This window comes from Rhipicephalus sanguineus, chromosome 4 (assembly GCF_013339695.2).
Source record: "Rhipicephalus sanguineus isolate Rsan-2018 chromosome 4, BIME_Rsan_1.4, whole genome shotgun sequence".
NCBI classification, from domain to species: Eukaryota; Metazoa; Arthropoda; class Arachnida; order Ixodida; family Ixodidae; genus Rhipicephalus; species Rhipicephalus sanguineus.
In genome coordinates, this window is record NC_051179.1 from 175,123,060 (window position 1) to 175,141,521 (window position 18,462).

General features: G+C 45.9%; 1 protein-coding gene across 2 annotated transcripts in view; it reads left to right on the forward strand.

The window, feature by feature from the left end:
- The window catches only part of LOC119390908 (unconventional myosin-XVIIIa), a 257,327-nt gene that overhangs the window by 70,542 nt on the left and 168,323 nt on the right, over positions 1 to 18,462 (forward strand). For both annotated transcript variants that reach the window (XM_037658613.2, XM_037658614.2), the window contains exons 10-12: positions 3,327 to 3,471; positions 5,022 to 5,117; positions 7,576 to 7,774. In XM_037658613.2, the coding sequence (XP_037514541.1) occupies positions 3,327 to 3,471; positions 5,022 to 5,117; positions 7,576 to 7,774 (440 nt within the window). The remainder of the gene's footprint in view (positions 1 to 3,326; positions 3,472 to 5,021; positions 5,118 to 7,575; positions 7,775 to 18,462) is intronic.

The window sequence follows — 18,462 nt, forward strand, 5'->3', positions numbered from 1 at the left end:
ATCAGTAAAGAACGAGACGGCGACCATCGACAAACACACCAGTATAACTTGCCGTGGACAACTCTCGATAACAATAAGCATCTTCAGCTCTCTGCTCAGTCGTGCTTGTGGCGTAGTGCTATTCTAAGTGTACTGCACAACCTACCGTAAAAACCTGAATATAGGTCGAATTTTTTTTTCAAAAAAGAGCACTAAAAAGTCGACCCCGTCTTATATGTCAGTCATTGGCAGGAAAATTTCGCAAGTCTGGCCACTATGGGCAACTGAAGTCAGCCACCTCCATCGCCATCGCAATCATCGGCATCGCTTTGTTTACCATCAGCCTTGTGCCGTGGGCGATCTCATTAAGCGTTTTTGTTTTGTCTCGTGCATATATTTGGGCTCCAAGGTGCTTTTTATCTTGTTCTCGACCAGTGGCCAATGACAGTTCACAGTAGCTTTCAAGTAAACAGGGATCAAGTTCGCGAAGGCACGAAGAAATCTGGTCTGAAGTGTGTGAAAGGTGTGTTGGGATGCTAGCGCACGTGAACGCAAGTGGGAGCCATGAGCCACAAACAATAACTGAAAGCTTATCTTTGCGCGGATGTTCTCGCTCTTCCAATCTCGCCAGATACTGTGTCTTTGTTGCTTCCTGCGATGCCGGCAGCTCTGGTTACAGCAGCACGTATGGCTATGATCAGCGGGCAGATCGAGTGCACCACAGAAGCATTCGCTACTGGCGGACACTGAAGGATCACATTACGACATGCAGCGTTCAGAAGAAAACTGTTTCGGTGCTAGACCGCAGCGTATCTAGAGGTGGAAACGAAGGTTGCACAGTTTAACCGGGAGCCGCGCTCGTGTCGTGATTGCTACTGGTGACCTCTAAGTGCATCCAAATTAATGCTGTCAAGACGGTTGTGACGCTTTACGAAGATAATGCTTGAGCCCATCTTTTGGCTTTCTGCCATGTGGAACTTACGTGTAAATAAATGGCGTTTTCACCGTGCACCACTTGAAATTGCGTTTGTTACACAGTAAAGGTGCGCACCTTCCGATACTTTGTCTATTCCATGTACTTTTTTTTTATTTTCAGTACTTATAAGTGGGGGGTTCAACCTATATTCCGGTCCGGCCTATATTCCGGTTTGTACGGTAAGCACACTGTGCTACCATTCACAGCCTTCTAGTGTGGGAACACTTTCAACAGCTAGTGTAGTGCTGTTGTAGTGCCACACTAGGTCAACCGTATGTCTACCGCTTCACGCTTTTATCAAGCGATGACAAAGATACACTGCGCCTCTCTCCAGTGCCGCGTTCTTGTGCAGGACCCTGTCGAGTATCGCGGAGTGTTTGTTGCTTGCAGAAATCTTGGCGTCACCACATTGACGCAACAAGCTACTCGCTGCATAGATAACTCTCCGCAGCCGTGCACGGCCTGGAGCGACGCAGGGCGGTACAAAGAAAACTACGGCCCTGACTGTATTTATATCTTTGTTGGCGGCGTCGGCGCATGTCAGGAGGTGCAAATTTGTACTTGGTGGTTAGGGCTCGACACTGTTTAGTGCATAGTTATGCCGCGTTTCTGGCAGGTGCATAATTAGGAGGTTTTACTGTTTATATATTCGTTACTGTATACATAATAAAGCCCATTTATCTTGAAGCTGAAAATAACATTGAAAATTGAGATTAGTGAAATCATGGCCATTGCCCACTGATCATTCATTGGCCTCACTGAGTGATTCCAGTATAGTGCCAGTGATATTCCGGGTCCATAACTATTACTTGCGCTTAAACTGCATGTGTGGGTGTCCAGGGACGACAGCTTTTCATGGTTCTGTGCCAAGAGAGCACAGATCCATGTAAATCATACTTTAACGACACATAAACAGAACAAACTGAACCGAACTATTACAAACAGCCCAGCCTTATCTACTTTTGTAATATTAGTCGAGAACAAGATATATGCTTTACAATTGTGACATACCTGTGTTACTTCTGATTTTTTTGCCATTTTATTTCGTTATGTTTGAAGTTTATTCATCATTGAAGCATACATCTTTATCTAGTGGTTTAATGGTAGGGGATGGCGAAAAGGCAACTAAATGCCTGACAATGCGCTAATCCCCGCCCAGACCAAAATACTAATGCACAACACTCAGTATGTCTTTAGACCATGAGCACAAATTCAATACAGCGAAAATACAATAGGTACAGATTTGTAGAAAGAAAAAAAAAATAGATACGGCGAAAATAAAAGTGTAGAGGAAGAAAGAAAAGAAATTCTTAGACACTTATACATGCACTCTTTACACACACAAAAAAATCCTTTAATAATACAGTCGTAGTTTTGAACAGTTATCAACAAGTGACAGGTCGTGAAGTGAACAGAACTGTGGCTGGCTTGCACAAATTTAAGGTGCATTACATTTCCTAGACAGCACATGAGATGCGCAATCTTACGCAGAACAAAACAGACATATCATGTTTGAAGCGAGAGTAGATAAGCGTGTATCTTTTTTTTGAAAACTGTTGTTGAACGACTTTCGTTCACTATGCCGATAACCATGCTGTTTGAATTTAGAATTGAAGGAATGAGGTGTGCTAGCTTTTGCCTGCCGTAGTTCGTTCGAATCCTCTCGGTGTAACAGGTGGTTTTTCTAAAGCTATACTTTCTAAAGCTGTGTTTTATGCAAAATCCTACTTTGAATGACAAATACCTTAAATGTGCCTTATAGCTTATTGCCACTTGTCTAATCCTCAATGTAATAGTAGCATGTATTATTTTGTTACTACTGCCTACCATTTTATTTACCTATGCTGCTTGTCTACTTTCGTGATTGTATTTTGTTTACTTGTAACTTTATTGCAATCTGTTAATTTCTTATTTTTTCCTACCATAATGCTTACATGTTGTTTGCCTATGCAAGAAGCCTACCTGTAATCCGTACTCCAATGTGTAGTCTAACTTGTGCTAGCCGATGTGCATGTCTTTCTTATGATCCTTAATAATATCTGGGGTTTAACGTCCCTTCTTATGATCCTTGATGAGATCTAAAGTATAAATATGTGTTCGACGACATTGACTCTTTGATGAACTTAATACAGTGTATTGAATATTCATTGTGATATTTGTCTACTTATGTACCTTGTGCTAATGACGCAGCATGCATTTTCACTAGTTTGAGCAGCGGAACTGAAAACGAGGGACAGCGGCGTCCTTGTCGGTCTTCTTTTCGTCCCTCGTTTTAAGTTCCGCTGCTCAAACGAGTGTTAGCTATGAACCAACTAGCTCCCGTGAATATACTGTTTTGATGCATTTTCACATCAAGCTCTTTTTCATACAGGTGCGAATGGGCGGCCACAGTTTGCACGAGCGGCCAGTGCACAGAGAGCGTCTCTTCTGCTTGGCACGTCGGTCGAGGACCTCGCCAAGTCGGCCCTCGACTCGCCACTTCTGACAGCTGCAGGCAACAGCCGGGGACCTGCACGGTATGCAGGAAGCACACTCACTGGCATTCCCAAGACTGGGACTGTGGGTTTGGAGGTGCATCATGGGATGTGGTTAGAAGCCTAGTTGTCACCTGGGGCACGATTACGCTTGCTTGACTGTTTGATAGGACTTGTGCTCTTACCTGGATTCCTGTGTTTTGGAGCTGGCCATTGCCTCTGCCAATGTTTATTGATTGTAGATCAGAATGACTGAGTGTAAGGTTTTGTAGTTGCAACACAGCTGTAAATTTACTTACTTATTTACAAAAATACTGCAGGCCTGTAAAGGGCCCATGAAAGAGGGGCATTGTGTAAGTATGAAATGTAACAAAACAAACATTGAGAACAATATAAGTGTGCAAGGATAAACAAAACAACACGGCATGGAAAGCTAGGCCACAGAATAATGAGTAATGCACGGTACGGCAGATGAACGTTGGAGTAAGTATGTCGAGGCATTGTACAGAATCTAAGAAATTATCTGAGCAATTAAGTCAATGCTGTGTAGAGCCGTGAAAGGTAAACTGTTCCATTCAGAAATGGTGCAATTTCTCATATACCATCATACTAAGCTCGACTTTTTATATTATATTGAACATTCGGAGAACGGAAGTGCGCCGGGAGTCTGGCCTCCTGAGTTGCCTATGAAGGCATGAACAAGATCAGCTCTGGAGCTTTTTAAAAACATCCACACATGGTGACTCATTCAAAGTGCCTGCTAAATGCTGTGTGAATGTGTCTGTGTTTACATGTATACACCAGCATTCAAACTCAGTGACGTTTTTTTACTCTCATGCCCTTGTTATGATTCCTCATTGTTTAATTCAGGTAACTAATCCAGTCGAATGTTGGTCAACTTTCCTTTCATAGTTCTCCATCTCATATGGCCAGGTAGAGTTGTTGCAAATGCAGAATTGAAGAAAGTGTCGTCATCCACCAACTATTAATGTCTGTCAAAGCAGTGTAGTCTCTTTCACTTATCGGAAATATTTTGCTAACTTGTATACATATTATGGCTTACAAAGAAAGCACTGGTCTGTTGGAAACATTAACAAGTGCTGCAGCTGTGAATTCAAATGGCCGGCTATGATTTACTTAGCTGCAGTCATATAAGCAATACAGTCTTCACGAATGCGAACAAAGAGTTCGAACAAGTTCAAGACCTTCATTTTGTTATGGTTGCGCATTGCAGCGTTTGCAGTCTAGCTGGGAAGTTATGAACTTTTTCTCATTGCAGAGACATTCGACTGTACCGATTCCTTTTTTCTGTAAAAGGAACACTTATTTCCTCTGTACAATTGGGATTAATATGGTGATGATCACATAACTCACTGGCACAGCAGCTGCTCCTATGTCTTAAGCATTTTATAAATTGTGGCAAGCAGAGATAGGTTAAAACAACTTTCTCGTGTCATTTTTGTGTACTTTTACAATTAGTAGATGTTAACATATTATGATGAAGGCCTGCTACTTTCTCACTCTGTATGCTGTTTGTGTGTTTTAATGTGGTTAACAACAACAGTTGTTGTTTTCCCAAATTCCTTACGCAGAGGAGACGGGGCTGGAGATCCTGCAGAGCCACTGCAGGACTTTGTGGCCTCCCTTTACCAAGAAGTGTTCAACGTGGTGGTGTCCCTTGTTAACCGGTGAGTGTGGCAGTTGACCTCCTACATGGACAGAACTTTTGAACGTGTGTCACTAATGCCACCTGCACCCCCTCGTTTCATTCAGCACAGAAAACAACTTGAATGACATGATGTAGTGACAGAATTATCTCATCTCTCATTAATCTCTTCTGAGTCAGTGTTCATAAACCTTAATAATAAAGGTAATAAATTCTCTTGAAATTACCGGCTTCACTGTTGTGCTGCTACTACTGTTAAAGGGACACTAAAGGCAAATAACAATTTATGCCAGAGTGAAAGCTCAATGTATGACAACATCTAAAACGGCACTGTTATCAACAGCAGTGCCCTACTTACCGAGGAATTAAGCTAAATGTATCACACGATGAGTGCCACGAGTGGGACATTTTGGAAGTGATCCCGATGACGTGGAAGAGTCTGAATACAATTAATCACTAGTAATCAAACTAGCTGCAATAAAAAAAAGAGCCTTCTGTGCATCAAGAGACATAATAGAATGCTGCTTGTTCGTTTCTGTTTGATTCATGAAAAAAAGAACCTCTTTGGTGTTGCTATGGGGAATGGCGCGCGTGGTTCAAAAGTTCTGTTTTCGCCGAACTGGGCTTCACCCGGCGCCCTGCTTCGCTCACGCGGTCACGTCTCAGTGGTAGTTTCGGTATCGTGTACTGCTGCGTATGTTTTGCATGCGCGTGAAAGTCGCTCTGACAGAAAGTTTGACAAAATACCGCATGCATGTGATGTTGCCGGATGCCCAAATGGTGCACGCCGCCAGTGCACGCCGTCACGCAGTAAAGACGGGCAACATTGGGCACAGCAACAGTGACGTGCAAAATACCGCTTTCAGGCGGGTGATTTGAAGTGTGCTAACGCGATGCGGACCACTAAAACATGATTTTATTTCAAAATGAGCACTTCCTTGGCACAAAAGTAGCACTACGAGGTTTCTGGACTGCTATTTCAACAAGCAGCGTCGACTTAATATTTGCCTTTAGTGTCCCTTTAAACCTCAATGTAATAAGGTTGAAATTGTTTACGTCATCAGCGCAGGTGACTGCTGCCACACTTATTTGCAAGTGGTTGTTAGTGGAGTGGCTCAGTATACGACTTATCCTTGGCCACCAACCAGGTCCTGTTGTCTGCATGAGATAGTGTTTGTCTCTTCTCAATGCATTGGCGGGCTAGTTGGGGGGAATCCATAGTGCTTTTCTAGCGCAAAGCGACACCACAAGGAACAAGAGAGGACAAAGCACTTTGTCCTGTCTTGTTTCTTGTGGTGTCGTTTCGCACTGAAAAACCACTATTGTCTCTTCTCCCACAACACAACCGTTGACAGTAGCACCAGTAGTCGTGTATTGCCCTTAGTGTGCAGTACGATATTCAAATTGAAGTAGAATATAGATAATTGAAAACCTTTTAATTGAGTTGACAAGCAATTGGAACTGCATGACTGCTTCTAGCAAAGTTTTGTGTTTTTGAAAATGAAATGATGTCACAGTTTCGGCGCAAGGACGAAACAATGAATGCGATAGCAATGAATTGGAATGTTATAAGAAGAAAAGCTAGCAGCTCACTTCTTTAGCAAATGCAGCCACTGCAGCAAGCGGAGTGACCTCCGTGCTGTCTATGACTTGAACGCAAACTTTGCAATGAGAGCACAAGATGTACGGAACTATGAGCCATCTGTGGAACACAGCTCTAAAGATAAGCGTGCAAGCACAGGCGACCACACCCTGTAAGTCATAGTACGGAGGCCCTCCGGCTCTTATATCCATGCAGCGCGATGATAGACATGGAGGGCGACGGCCTTTAAAGGGGCCATGACACCCAATTTTCAATCATAATCTGTGTTATGTGGATTAATCGTTGTGCATTCACAAATAAGCTGACGAAATTTTAGCGCGTTTGGTCGAGCATGTAATTTATAATCGAATATTTTTATAAATACGCGAGCGGCCCGAGAGTCGGGCAACAGTGGTGCACTCGCGAGCCGTGACGTAACAAGCAGCTAGCTGTGCAAGGGTCTGCACTGTGGCGAACGATATCGTTTCGTGGTCAGCTGCACGTGATATCGAGATATTTTAGCTTTCTTCAGCTTGGCACTGAAATTGAACGATTTGCAGCGGCTGAAATTTAGTAGAAGATGACGGTTCTGTTCTGTGCTGCACATGACGTCACACGCGCCATTGCGAAATGGCGGTCGCCGGCGGTGGGCTTGTTTTGCACTGAAGTATTCTTTTACGGCCCACTTTTGAAATCTGTATAAGCATAATAGACCCTATACTTCTAGTTTTCTCTGAAAACTGCAAATCTTTGGGTGACCATGTCATGGCCCCTTTAAAGCGCGCCCTTTGGCTCTTTGCGCCATCACGCGAGTGATAGTGAACAAGCCTCTGCCACACTGAAGCAGCTCCAACATGTGCGTACCACCAAGAGTAAACGGTTGTGCTTCCATGTGCAGCGCACTAGGAGGCTCTGGCCGAAGTGTGGCAGCAGTGCAAGTTCTGGACTGTCCCGGGTTCCAGCCCCAGAGCGGCACTGGTGCAGGGGGCAGTGCAGCGGCCACCCTCGAAGAGCTTTGCCACAACTACATCCAGGAGCGGCTGCAGTTGCTCTTTCATCAGTGGACCTTCCTCAATCAGCAAGAGCGATACGATCAGGTACTTGTCTACTTTATGAAAACATCTTGCAGAGAAATTACCATATGTACTCGTGTAAAGGCTGAACCTCCAACTTTAACCCTTTCAGACGCCACCTATGAAGAACTGTCTGTAAACGTGTCAAATCGATACAACGTTGTTTCAAGGCACTCAACATTCTATTGCAGCAAATATAATGTCGTAATATGTTCATTGATGTGTGTTATAGCAACTAATCCTAATTAAGTTGTAATTAAATATCTATTTATCTTGAAGTCACTGATGCTATGTTTTGGCATAAATAGAATGAAATCTGAGGCTAGAAATATAGTGCTAATTCATTTTTGGCTATGTCCAGTTTGAGCAAAGAAAAAATTATACTTTTCACATGACTCGCAGGAAGCGGCACATTGAACGACTCGTCGAACGTGGTAGTGCCATCAGCAAAGTGATCATATGCAACAGTACAATGCATAATGAAGTTAAATGAAGACAAACTTATTATGCAGGAGGTTCAATTCATCCAAAGCTCGATATATCTCGCTCTTTCTGAACCCCTAGTTAATACAAATAGCAAAAACAAGTGGTGTACACAACTGTGTACAGTCAAACCTCGTTAATACGTACCCGCTTTAAACGTACTAACGGATAAAACGTAGTTGCGACGAATCCCCGACCGAGTCCCATAGAGCACAATGCATTCGCTGACCGCTTAAGCCGTAGTGGTTCGCCCTATGCCTACCGGTTAGTGCGTACCCTGCGTACCGCGATAGCTTTTCGTGCCATAATATTTTACTGCGCCGCTCAACTTCCCGACGCCAGAATGTGCCGCCAAAGGTCTTCCGCCTTTTTGAGAAGTGCGCAAATCAGTCGATCCCCGATTCCGACTTCCGCGCGATTGCGGCGACGCCTTTGCGGGTAAGCATCGGGAAAGAACGAAGGCGAGGTGGCGGCCACCGACGAACGCGCCGACCGCGACATGACTTATCGCCGACAACCTTATCACAATAAGTATCTTCAGCTATCTGCTCGGGCACGCGTGCGGCGCAGCGCTACTTTTGAAGCCTACTGCACGCTGTTATTAGGCGACAACCTGAACGCGCTGGGCCGCCGATCGCTGCCGCTTCGTTGTGCGCGGCCGTCTTCAAGGCTGAAGTTGAATTAATGGCACAAATGCTCGGGCAGGGACGAAGAACTTCAGCCATGTACCAACTAGCCCGACAGCAAACACTACTAAGCCGTCATCAGGCGCGCACCACTTTGTGGAAGTGAAAGCAGATCGCTGTTGCGTAGTTAGCGTTGCGGGTCGCGGGCGCCGAGAAACCTCGCTGCATTGACGCTATCACACTAAACGCGCGTGTACGATACAGCAAGCATAGCGCGGTTGTAACCATACTGCACGCTTTATTAGGCGACCACCCAACGCTCCTCCGTCCGCTGCCAGGGCCGATAGAGCATCGCGGAGCTAGTGCGCATCGCTTGCATGAAGCTCGTCATCTCTGCGTTAACCTAACAAGCTACTCGCCGCATCTGTGCACGATCTGGAGCGAAGTGGGTACGAACAACATTCCCACGATAAATGCGCGCGCGCGGCACAGCAAGCGGCCCGGTAGCGACGGCGTGAGCAGAGTAGGCGACGCGCTGCACGCAACTAGCCGGGAGACGATCGGCTCCACGCGGCCGTACCGCGTTTCACTGGAACTGTGTCAGCTTTCGTTTAGTAGCAGATCGCGGTTAGACGCACGCACATATACCGCGCAAAGCAGACACTGTCCGTTCGGTCGCTATGTCGGTTGACCGCGTATCCCGGACCCTGCAATAGTTTCGAAATGCTCTTCGGCGTCGCCACTACGCGCTATCGGGCGGTCGTGCAGTGTGGCAGGATCTTTTCACCACTTTGGCAAAAAGAAAGAAAAGGCTTTGCGGTGGGTACTTTAGGCAATATTTGCTGTGGCACTCTATTTATTTGCTGGCGGCGATGGCGTACGCTAGGAGATGCAAATTTGTACTTGGTGTTTAATGCGTACTACCGTTTAGTGCGTAGTTATGCCGCGTTCCCGGCAGGTACGTATTAACGAGGTTTCACTGTACATAGCGTGTCAAAGGGTTAAAACCAAAGTGTGGGAAAAAAAATCCAGTGAAAACCAAAAATTGAGAAACAGAAATGCTAACCACATTCAAAGTAATGGCATATATTCCATTTGACAGATTCCAAATAATTATTGAAAGCTTTGAAGTAACTGCAATCTCCGTTTCAATGGGCAGCACTGAAGATGACTTGGTCCTTGAATACCGTATCTTTTTTTTGCGCATAACTTGCTCTAGCATAAAGCCCACACCTCCAACCAGCAGAGGTCTCTTCAAGAAAAGATCCCCAGTGTATTGCTGGGAAGCTATCTTCGTTACATCGCTGTAAAGCAATGACATGAAGCCACCTTGCACACCAAATTTGGCATATTACCTTCACAGCGTGTTTACCGTATTTACTCGATTCTACCGCGCCCTCGATTGTAACGCGCACCCGTTTTCCGCGACCAAAAAAAAAAAAAGTAATACATCGATTGTAACGCGCACCCATTTTTAGTGAGAGAAGAGAACAAAAAAAGTCCGTAGGAGTCAAACTTCGCACATTCAGAAGAACAAGCATTTGGGTTTTAAAGAACTAAAGTTTCAAAAAAGTAAAACACAAAGTCAAAAAGCGGGCCTTGCCGCTAAAACTGTCACCACTACGGCGGCGATACGAGTCGCGTAATGGATCAGTCCTCGTCGCTGTCGGACAACTCCTTGTCGCTGTCAACGCTCTTCGATTTCGGGAAACCGGCCCCGCTTTGGTCCACTGAAACCTTTTCGTGAAGCTTTGCTGTAAAAAATCTGCTTCTGTTTGCGCCAGTCTCGCACGCACGTTTCGGGAACTCCGAACTATATCCGAACGACTGCGATGCGGCCCGATTTCCGTCCGTCTCTCTGCACATGTAATAACTATTCTTTTAAATGCGGCATCGTGGTACACTCGTCGAGTATTTGGAGTCGGCACTTCCATGCCGTCGATGCGAACGCAGAACGAGATGACAATCTCCTCAGCACACGTACGAACTTACGAACTGAAAAAGTGGCAGAAATCGTAGGAGGCGGCCATTTTGAAATGTCGATGGCAATACAATAACCGAGTTTTTTTTTTTCGGTACTCGATTCTAACGTGCATGCGATTTTTGTACTCGTTTTTCCGGAAAAAAGGTGCGCGTTAGATTCGAGTAAATACGGTAATTTTCTGCATTTTCGTGCGGGTTATACGCAAGGAAATACCGTATGCTGGCGATCCAAACATAAGCAGCAGTAGCATCTTTGTGACGACGGGTAGTCACTTGCATGATGTACATTAGTGAACTAATTCATCATGGAAAGAACAGTGCTCGCTCTTACGTTGGTGTGGGACTGTAAAAGAAGATGGTGGATCCAGGAGCACTATCTACTCATAGACTGAAAAATCAGAGCAAATGTCCCAGTCCCATGCAAGTGTCGCACCATGTCAAAATTTTCAAATAAAGGTGTGGTTCTTACGTGAGTCTATATGGTATACACACTGGGTGCTTCAGCCCAAATACATTGGGAATGCGAAAAATCATTGTGCTGATTTTTATGAGTATTGTTGCATTTTGAAGCATGCGCCAAAATCTACCAACTATAGCTAACGCATGGTTTATTTAAGCCTACTGGTGTGATGAACCTGCGGAAGGAAATGCGTCCAGCTTAGCATCCATCTCCAAGTTCAGGATGTCGCACAGTTCTTGAAGAAAGTGGTCTTACAGATTGGATTTTTCAACTTTTGCGTCTAGATTGTGCCATATTATATATATTTGCTTTAGCTTGAGTGTCCTCCTTCCTTATGCTATTTTCAATCATGCTTTTGTACCACGCAGTGCAGCCTGACATAAGCATTATGTGCTTCATAACTAGATCTCCGTGTTTTCGGTGTTTATTTTTCTGGAAAACCGGCAGCTGTTTATCGGAGTTTGTTTTTGCTGGAAATTCGGCGTTTATCAGAGTTTATTTCTCGTAAATCCCCAATTCTTCGAAATTCGGAGTTTCACATTATTCTCAAAACCCCAAAATCTTTGATCAATACATATCTGAATACTAAAACATCAAAACACACAAAGCACATTTTATTTTTTCTAGAAGGTTTGAATTCACAAAAATATATACGCTCAAGCAAAATACTTGAACACAAAACACCTGTATTTGTGCGTATAACAACCTTAGCTTAAAGCTTATTGTAACTTTGAGAGGTTGCTGTTAGTGATCGAAGCGCGCTCCTTTTGATTGACGACTCTCAGCTTTGAAAATGCCCTTTCAACGTTAGCGCTAGAAACAGGAAGCACCAGAAGACGCAGCGCGCTGCAACAAAGCACTGGCTACTGGAAATTGTGTGAAGTCTCCAAAACGACAGGGGTTCAACAATGTTACATATTTCATAGCACTGGGTGGTCTCCAGTTTATTTAAAGCAGCAGCATGCTCCTCGCCGAGGCCCTTGGCATAGACAAGTTGCCTGAGGCTATCTATGTAGCCAATTGCTACAGGCACGCTTGTGGGCGCTGGCTCCAACGTTTCATCGTCGTCGTCATCTGATTCCTCCGAGTCGCTCTTGCTGTGCACTTCATTGACAATGCCCTCATCCGTGCACGGTTCCGCGGTGTCGGCATCATCATCGGCCATAACGAAATCATCCCAGCAGATGTCCCGCCCTCCCATGTCGGAGTCGACAACACGCTGCTACAAATCGCCGCCGGAGTGGTCCTCTTCGGAAGCTTCAGGGTCGGCATCGGCTCCGACGTTGGCGAAGCCGGCCTTGCGGAAACAGTTTTGCACACATGTAGCCGTTACCTCCGCCCACGAAGCCTTTACCATCTCCAGAGCTGAGTACAGCGACACCTGAAGCGGCAGGTTGGCTGACGGCCGGTCAACAGCTACGAGCATGCGCTCCACAATGCGGCGCCTATAATAAGCCTTAAATGCGCGGATTATGCCCAAGTCAAGCGGTTGCACTTTCGACGTTGTGTTGGGCGGCAGGAAAAGCAGGGTCACTGCCGTGAGAGAGGCTTGTACGTGGTGCGCGGAGCAATTGTCGACCACAAGCAGCACACGCCTGCCTTGCTTGTGCATGTCGCGGTCTAACTCGCTCAGCCACTCTGCGAATAAATCGCGTGTCATCCACGCTTTAGCACTATGCCTGTAACGCACAGGCACATAGCCCCGAAAGCAATGCGGCTTCTTTGACTTGCCGATTACAAAGGGCACGCGCCGGTCGCTGCCATCCATGTTAGTGCACAAAAGCGCTGTGACACGCTGCTTGCCGCCAGCACATGTGTCGCCTTTCATGGCATGCGTTTTTCCTGGTAGCATCTGGTAGAATAGCGCAGTTTCGTCTGCGTTATAGACGTTTCGCTCCGCATAGCTTAAAATAGTGTCTCGATTTGCTTCAAGCCACGAGGCAACGTCTTGGTCGCTGGCCGAGGCCGCCTCACCGACAATCGATTTAAAAACAATGCCATGACGCACCTTGAACCGATGTAGCCAGCCATTTCCTAGGCAGAAGTCGGGAAAATCCAACAGAAATGCGAAGTCTTTCGCTTTGGCCAGCATCATAGGACCACTTATCGGAATGTTCCGAGCCCGCGCGTCGACGAACCGTTTCAGAAGCGCTTCCTCCACGTCCGCGTAGGTGGCCATCCGCAGGCGCTTTCTGTCCGTCGAGTTGGCATCGGCACTGATTATCTTGTCCTTGTTCTTTAGAATCGTTGATATCGTTGACTTGGACACGCCGTACTTCTTAACCAGCTTGCAGTTTTTAGCGCCTTGAGCTAGCTCGTTTAGAATGGCTCACTTAATAGAAATGTCCAGCGCTTCTCACTTCGTGCCATCTGTTTGCGCGGAGGGCTTCCCGTCCGCCATCCTGACACACACGCACACCAACAACGAGCAAGACGTGCACGTGCGACACACAAGCAAGTAAGCGTAGAACGGCTCTGTGCCCTGTCTGGGCTCGTTTCTACCCAGAAAAAGAAACTTCAGAATTCGAGCCGGCCTGGACAGGCGGAGGAGTTGCGATAAAGGGGGAAGAGAGGAGAACGGCCTTGGGATAGAGTCACTGTACTTGGGAGAGTGGCCTACGCGCGCAGCGGTCAGAGAGTCTCATTGGGGCGCCGATTCGCGGAAGGGTGAAAACGGTTGTCACACGGGACGGATCGTGAAAAGTTGAACTTGCGTGGCCCCACCGACTTCGATAATTCGCACTTCGTTCCGCGTAAGCCATTCCGCACGCGTGCAGGGCATGCTGAACAGAGTGCAAAATGAGCGAGAACACGGAACGAATCTCGAAATATCGAAGTCGGTGAGCACCCCGCACCCACTGGCGATGCGGGGTGCTCGGAGCAGCAGGGGAACAAAGGACGGAGGAGTGCGTAACAAAAAACTGTCGGGGAGAACGACAATGAGAAGCCTGCGGAGGCAGGATCGGCGTTTGGCTCGCCGATGGCTTATAGGTGGTTGAAAGGGGTGTCTCCGCAGTCGCCAGCCGACTCCGTTCGCTGTAACCGATCGGCAGGGTTCAAAGGCGTTCGTTGTAAGTGTGATTTTGTGCCATTGAAATAATGTATATTTCCACGGTCACACGGGTACCGTTCGTTTTAAGACGAAGTTCGTTTTAAGTGGGGCCGTTATATGTGGGCTTGACTGTACTCCAAAATATCTTCTAGAGCTTCATAAAAAGAGAACCACCTCGACGGACAAACAGTTTTCAGCGACTTGATGGTCATGCCCATGGCCAAGCACACAAGACCAAACTTACGGCGCAGGTCCCGCGACAACTTCAACTGGGCAGGAAAGTGCACAACAAAATTGTGAACTATGTTAGACGAGCTTCTCTTGATTCCATCCCCCAGAGCGTTGTTGAGTAGGTGGCACGGATATTTAAAGTGAAGCACCTTGAATTCGGGGTTGGAGAGTTGCAAGTCCTTGTGAAGCTTCTGCATGTAGGAAGCTGAGTCGGAGCACAATACAGCTATGTCGCCTGAGGTCTTTCCACCCTTCTCAAGGGCGGTTTGTATCAACATGCCAATTGATACTGCGTTACACTGAACTAGTACTATTTGCAAGTCTATCATGAGGGTTCTACATCCAGGAAGCTTGTCAGTGTAGAATGTTGCAAGCACTGCCACGTCTGGACGTCCATGAAGTTCCGGCGACTCGTCGATGGTGATGGAAATGGGCTGGCCTTTAATCAAAGAGCTTATCGTCGCAAGGTCTTTGCCACTGACCTCATGTAGGTATTTCCGATATAGTTGGTCACAACCTGGCATCGTGTGTGCCGCGGGACACTTGCTTCGAAAGAGGCTGCCAAGAGATCCATCAGCCTGGTGCACTTGAATTCCAGGATGACAGAGTGCACGGCAAAACTGGTGTGGGATGTCATTCGCATCTTCTCTCTTTGAGCAGGCCCGAGTGATGCATTCTTCCAGCGAACTTTGCTGTGGCAAGTTGCCTGTGAGGTAGGAATAACGAGACGATGTGAACAAATCGGACCATGCACGTCTGTTTAGAACCTGGCATAGAAGCAAGCGTGTACGACGAAATCTCGTGAACTATACGAAGCATGCTGCATACACTCCCACGTAGCCGTAAATTCAAAGCACCAACAGTTCAGCAAGGATTCACCTGTGTTTGGACGGCTTTTCTTCATATGAACGTGGCGCTGTGATTTAAATGCTCCGCAATTCTCACGGCGCCCTTGCCGTTGGCAATGCTGTTACACGACAAAGCTTGCGAACAATGACTCCTTTAGAGGACGTTGACTCTTCAAAGTCACTATACTCCTTTACGTAGTCACTGCAAAAGCTTTCGTTTCCTTCCCATTTTGCTTGCCCCAAATTTCTGTTGACGCGCTACAGAAATGTGCCATGTGAGCATGCCATGCTTTCCGCCAGCAGGCTTTCCGTGCTTGGCCCTCACTGCCGTGGCTGTCTGAAACTGTTCTCTCTCGGACACGCATGCAAGAGACAGCAGACCAATCACACACACACACCCAATACGCCGTGTGGCTGCAATCCACTCCGATAAAATCTCTTGAAGGTGGCAGCGGCAGCAGCAGGCGGTGAAGCCTGGGGCCCGTATATTTGATGTGGTCTGGGCACCCTAGCGCCACTGTCGCCTGGCGCGTATATCAAGATGCCGTTCCGCGTACCTGGAGCCCCTACATTCGCTGACCTGTTGACGTCTCTCGCTTCGTGCCCGACAATGCACTTAATAAACGCGCGATGGGTGTGGGCTCCAACATACTGTCGACGCGTGGTAAACTTTAAATCAGTCAAAGCAGAAGATGTATCGGCGAGCGCTTAGAACTTGCCCTTTCGATAAAGAACGGAACCAGGTCATATTGGCCCTTGAAATTGGGAGTTTATTGGATAAATCCGAATTGTCAAAAATTTTACCGCCAAAGTTTATCGAATTTTTTCGGATAAAACTGAAAACACAGAGCCCTATTCATAACATAAAATATATACATATATATATATAATGGAATCTCGTTCATATGTTTTTCACGAGAACCGGAAAATGAAACATATTATGCAAAAACCATAATAAATAAACAGTTTAAAAAAAGGAGGAAAACATGCATACTCCATGAGCGACTCAATTTTATTGAGCAACATTGAAGTAGCTGGTCACTTTGTGGTGCAATTTCTCCTTTTCAACTTGCTTAAAATGTACTTGTGGGCTAGTTTGTTGATGATTATGGCGTATGGCAGTGCCATAGGTCAGCGAACTTACTCCTGAGTCGACTCACTCAGCCTCAGATTGAGCCGTGAGTCAGAGTCTGAGCGAGTCCGGTTGAGTTATATTTTGGTGAGCTTGAGTTCGAGTGAGTGCAGTTGAGAAAAATTTCAGTGAGTCTGAGTTCGAGTGAGTCCAGTCGAGGAAAATTTTGATGAGTCTGAGTGAGCCCTAAGCGCAGAGTGAGCCTGTGTGAGCTCCACATCTTTGGCGACCTGTCTAATCATTTTCAGCATTACTGTCAGCCTTATGTCGGCTCACGTTTATACTCATGTCTACTCACACATACTTCAACACGCTAGTGTTCATTTGCCAGCTCAATATTTATTGATCAGAGGCATGAGTTACGTAGTGGGAGAGGGTTCCTTGACCTCCCCTCCCACCCACAACTTCTATCACAAGAAGGTCTGAATAAAAATATCTCGTGTGAGCAATTTCTTTTAATGTTTCTTTTAGTCCTTACTAGATTGCATCCACTCATTACTCGTATTTCAAGGTACGAGATCAAAAGGCGCCACATAGAGCACGGATTTTGTGAGATATCGGTGTTAGAGCACTGACGCCACGGTTGAAAAAGCCAATTACCTATGCGCTAATGGAATCATGAGTCGACTCACTCAGACTCACTTAAACCCAGATAAAACATTGACTCTAAGTCTGATTGAGTCCAGTCGAGGAAAAGTTTGGCGAGTCTTAGTCCGAGTGAGCCCTAAGCACAAAATATATTTTTTGAGTAAGTCTCCGTGAGCTCCACATTTTTTGCCAACCTATGGGCAGCGCACACTGGGTGAAAATACGAACGCGAAAACAAAAGGACAACACAAGCGCTGAACTTGACCTGATGTTTGTTGAAGTTCAGCGCTTATGTAGTCCTTTTGTTTTCATTTTCTTTTCAACGTCTCGGAGTAAATTCTTATGAAAAGTAAAGAAAAAAAAAGAAGCTGCAATTCGCTCACTCAGCTCTGCATTCGCGACTAAGTGATGAAGTGTGTACAAGTGTTCGAGTGTGTTGCTCTTCGTCGTAAAACTGACGCTGCTGCATTCTGAGTGGCTCTTCAACGTGCAGACCGTGACTTGTAACGTGGTTTGAGCTAGTATACCGAAGAATAAACGTAGGATTTCTACATATATTGGTCAAGATCCACTTTCTCGGTTGCATTATCCAATTTGGGGCAAAAATGTGGGCGTATTGTGAAAATGCGTTATTTCCAAGGGATTTTAGCCGGGAATAAACAGAAAAATGCATTAGGCAGAAAAAACGTACTATCAGAATCGTACCAACGAGATTCTACTGTATATATATGTGTGTGTGTGTGTGTGTGATGGTTGCAACGGTGAAGAAAGTAAGTTGAGCCACTAAAAATGAAGCTCTTTATTGCACGAACTTGTGCCCAGAAAAAAAAATTAAAAATTAACACTCATCGTGCATTGATAGTGGTGAGCACAGGCCTCGGTTGTCGCTAATGTGATCGTCAGCAGAGTGTGTCGTCTTTTATACATGAGTGATTGAACATTCTAGTGTTATCAGTGGGGCTCGCGTTAGCTCCAGAATAACTTTGCCAACTCGTGCCGTGCATGCAATCTCGTCAGAACAGTCTATAACAGTCGTGAAGTTTCCCAAATGTAGCGGCACTGGCTGCACCAAGTAGTGGTAAGAGAGTTTTGTGGGTGAAGCCCCATCACATCAAAATAAAGACAAGCGTGCATGAAAGTATGTATAGCACTTACCACTGCCCTGTCTTGTTCAAATTTTGTAGCCAAATTTCATTGTTGCTACATCCAAAAAAAAAGGCAGAAGTTTAGGGGAAGATGGAATCTTGAAGCAATAAAAAATTCTTAGAACACAGGGTATTGCTGAAGCCAACATTTTGAAGCGGTCTTG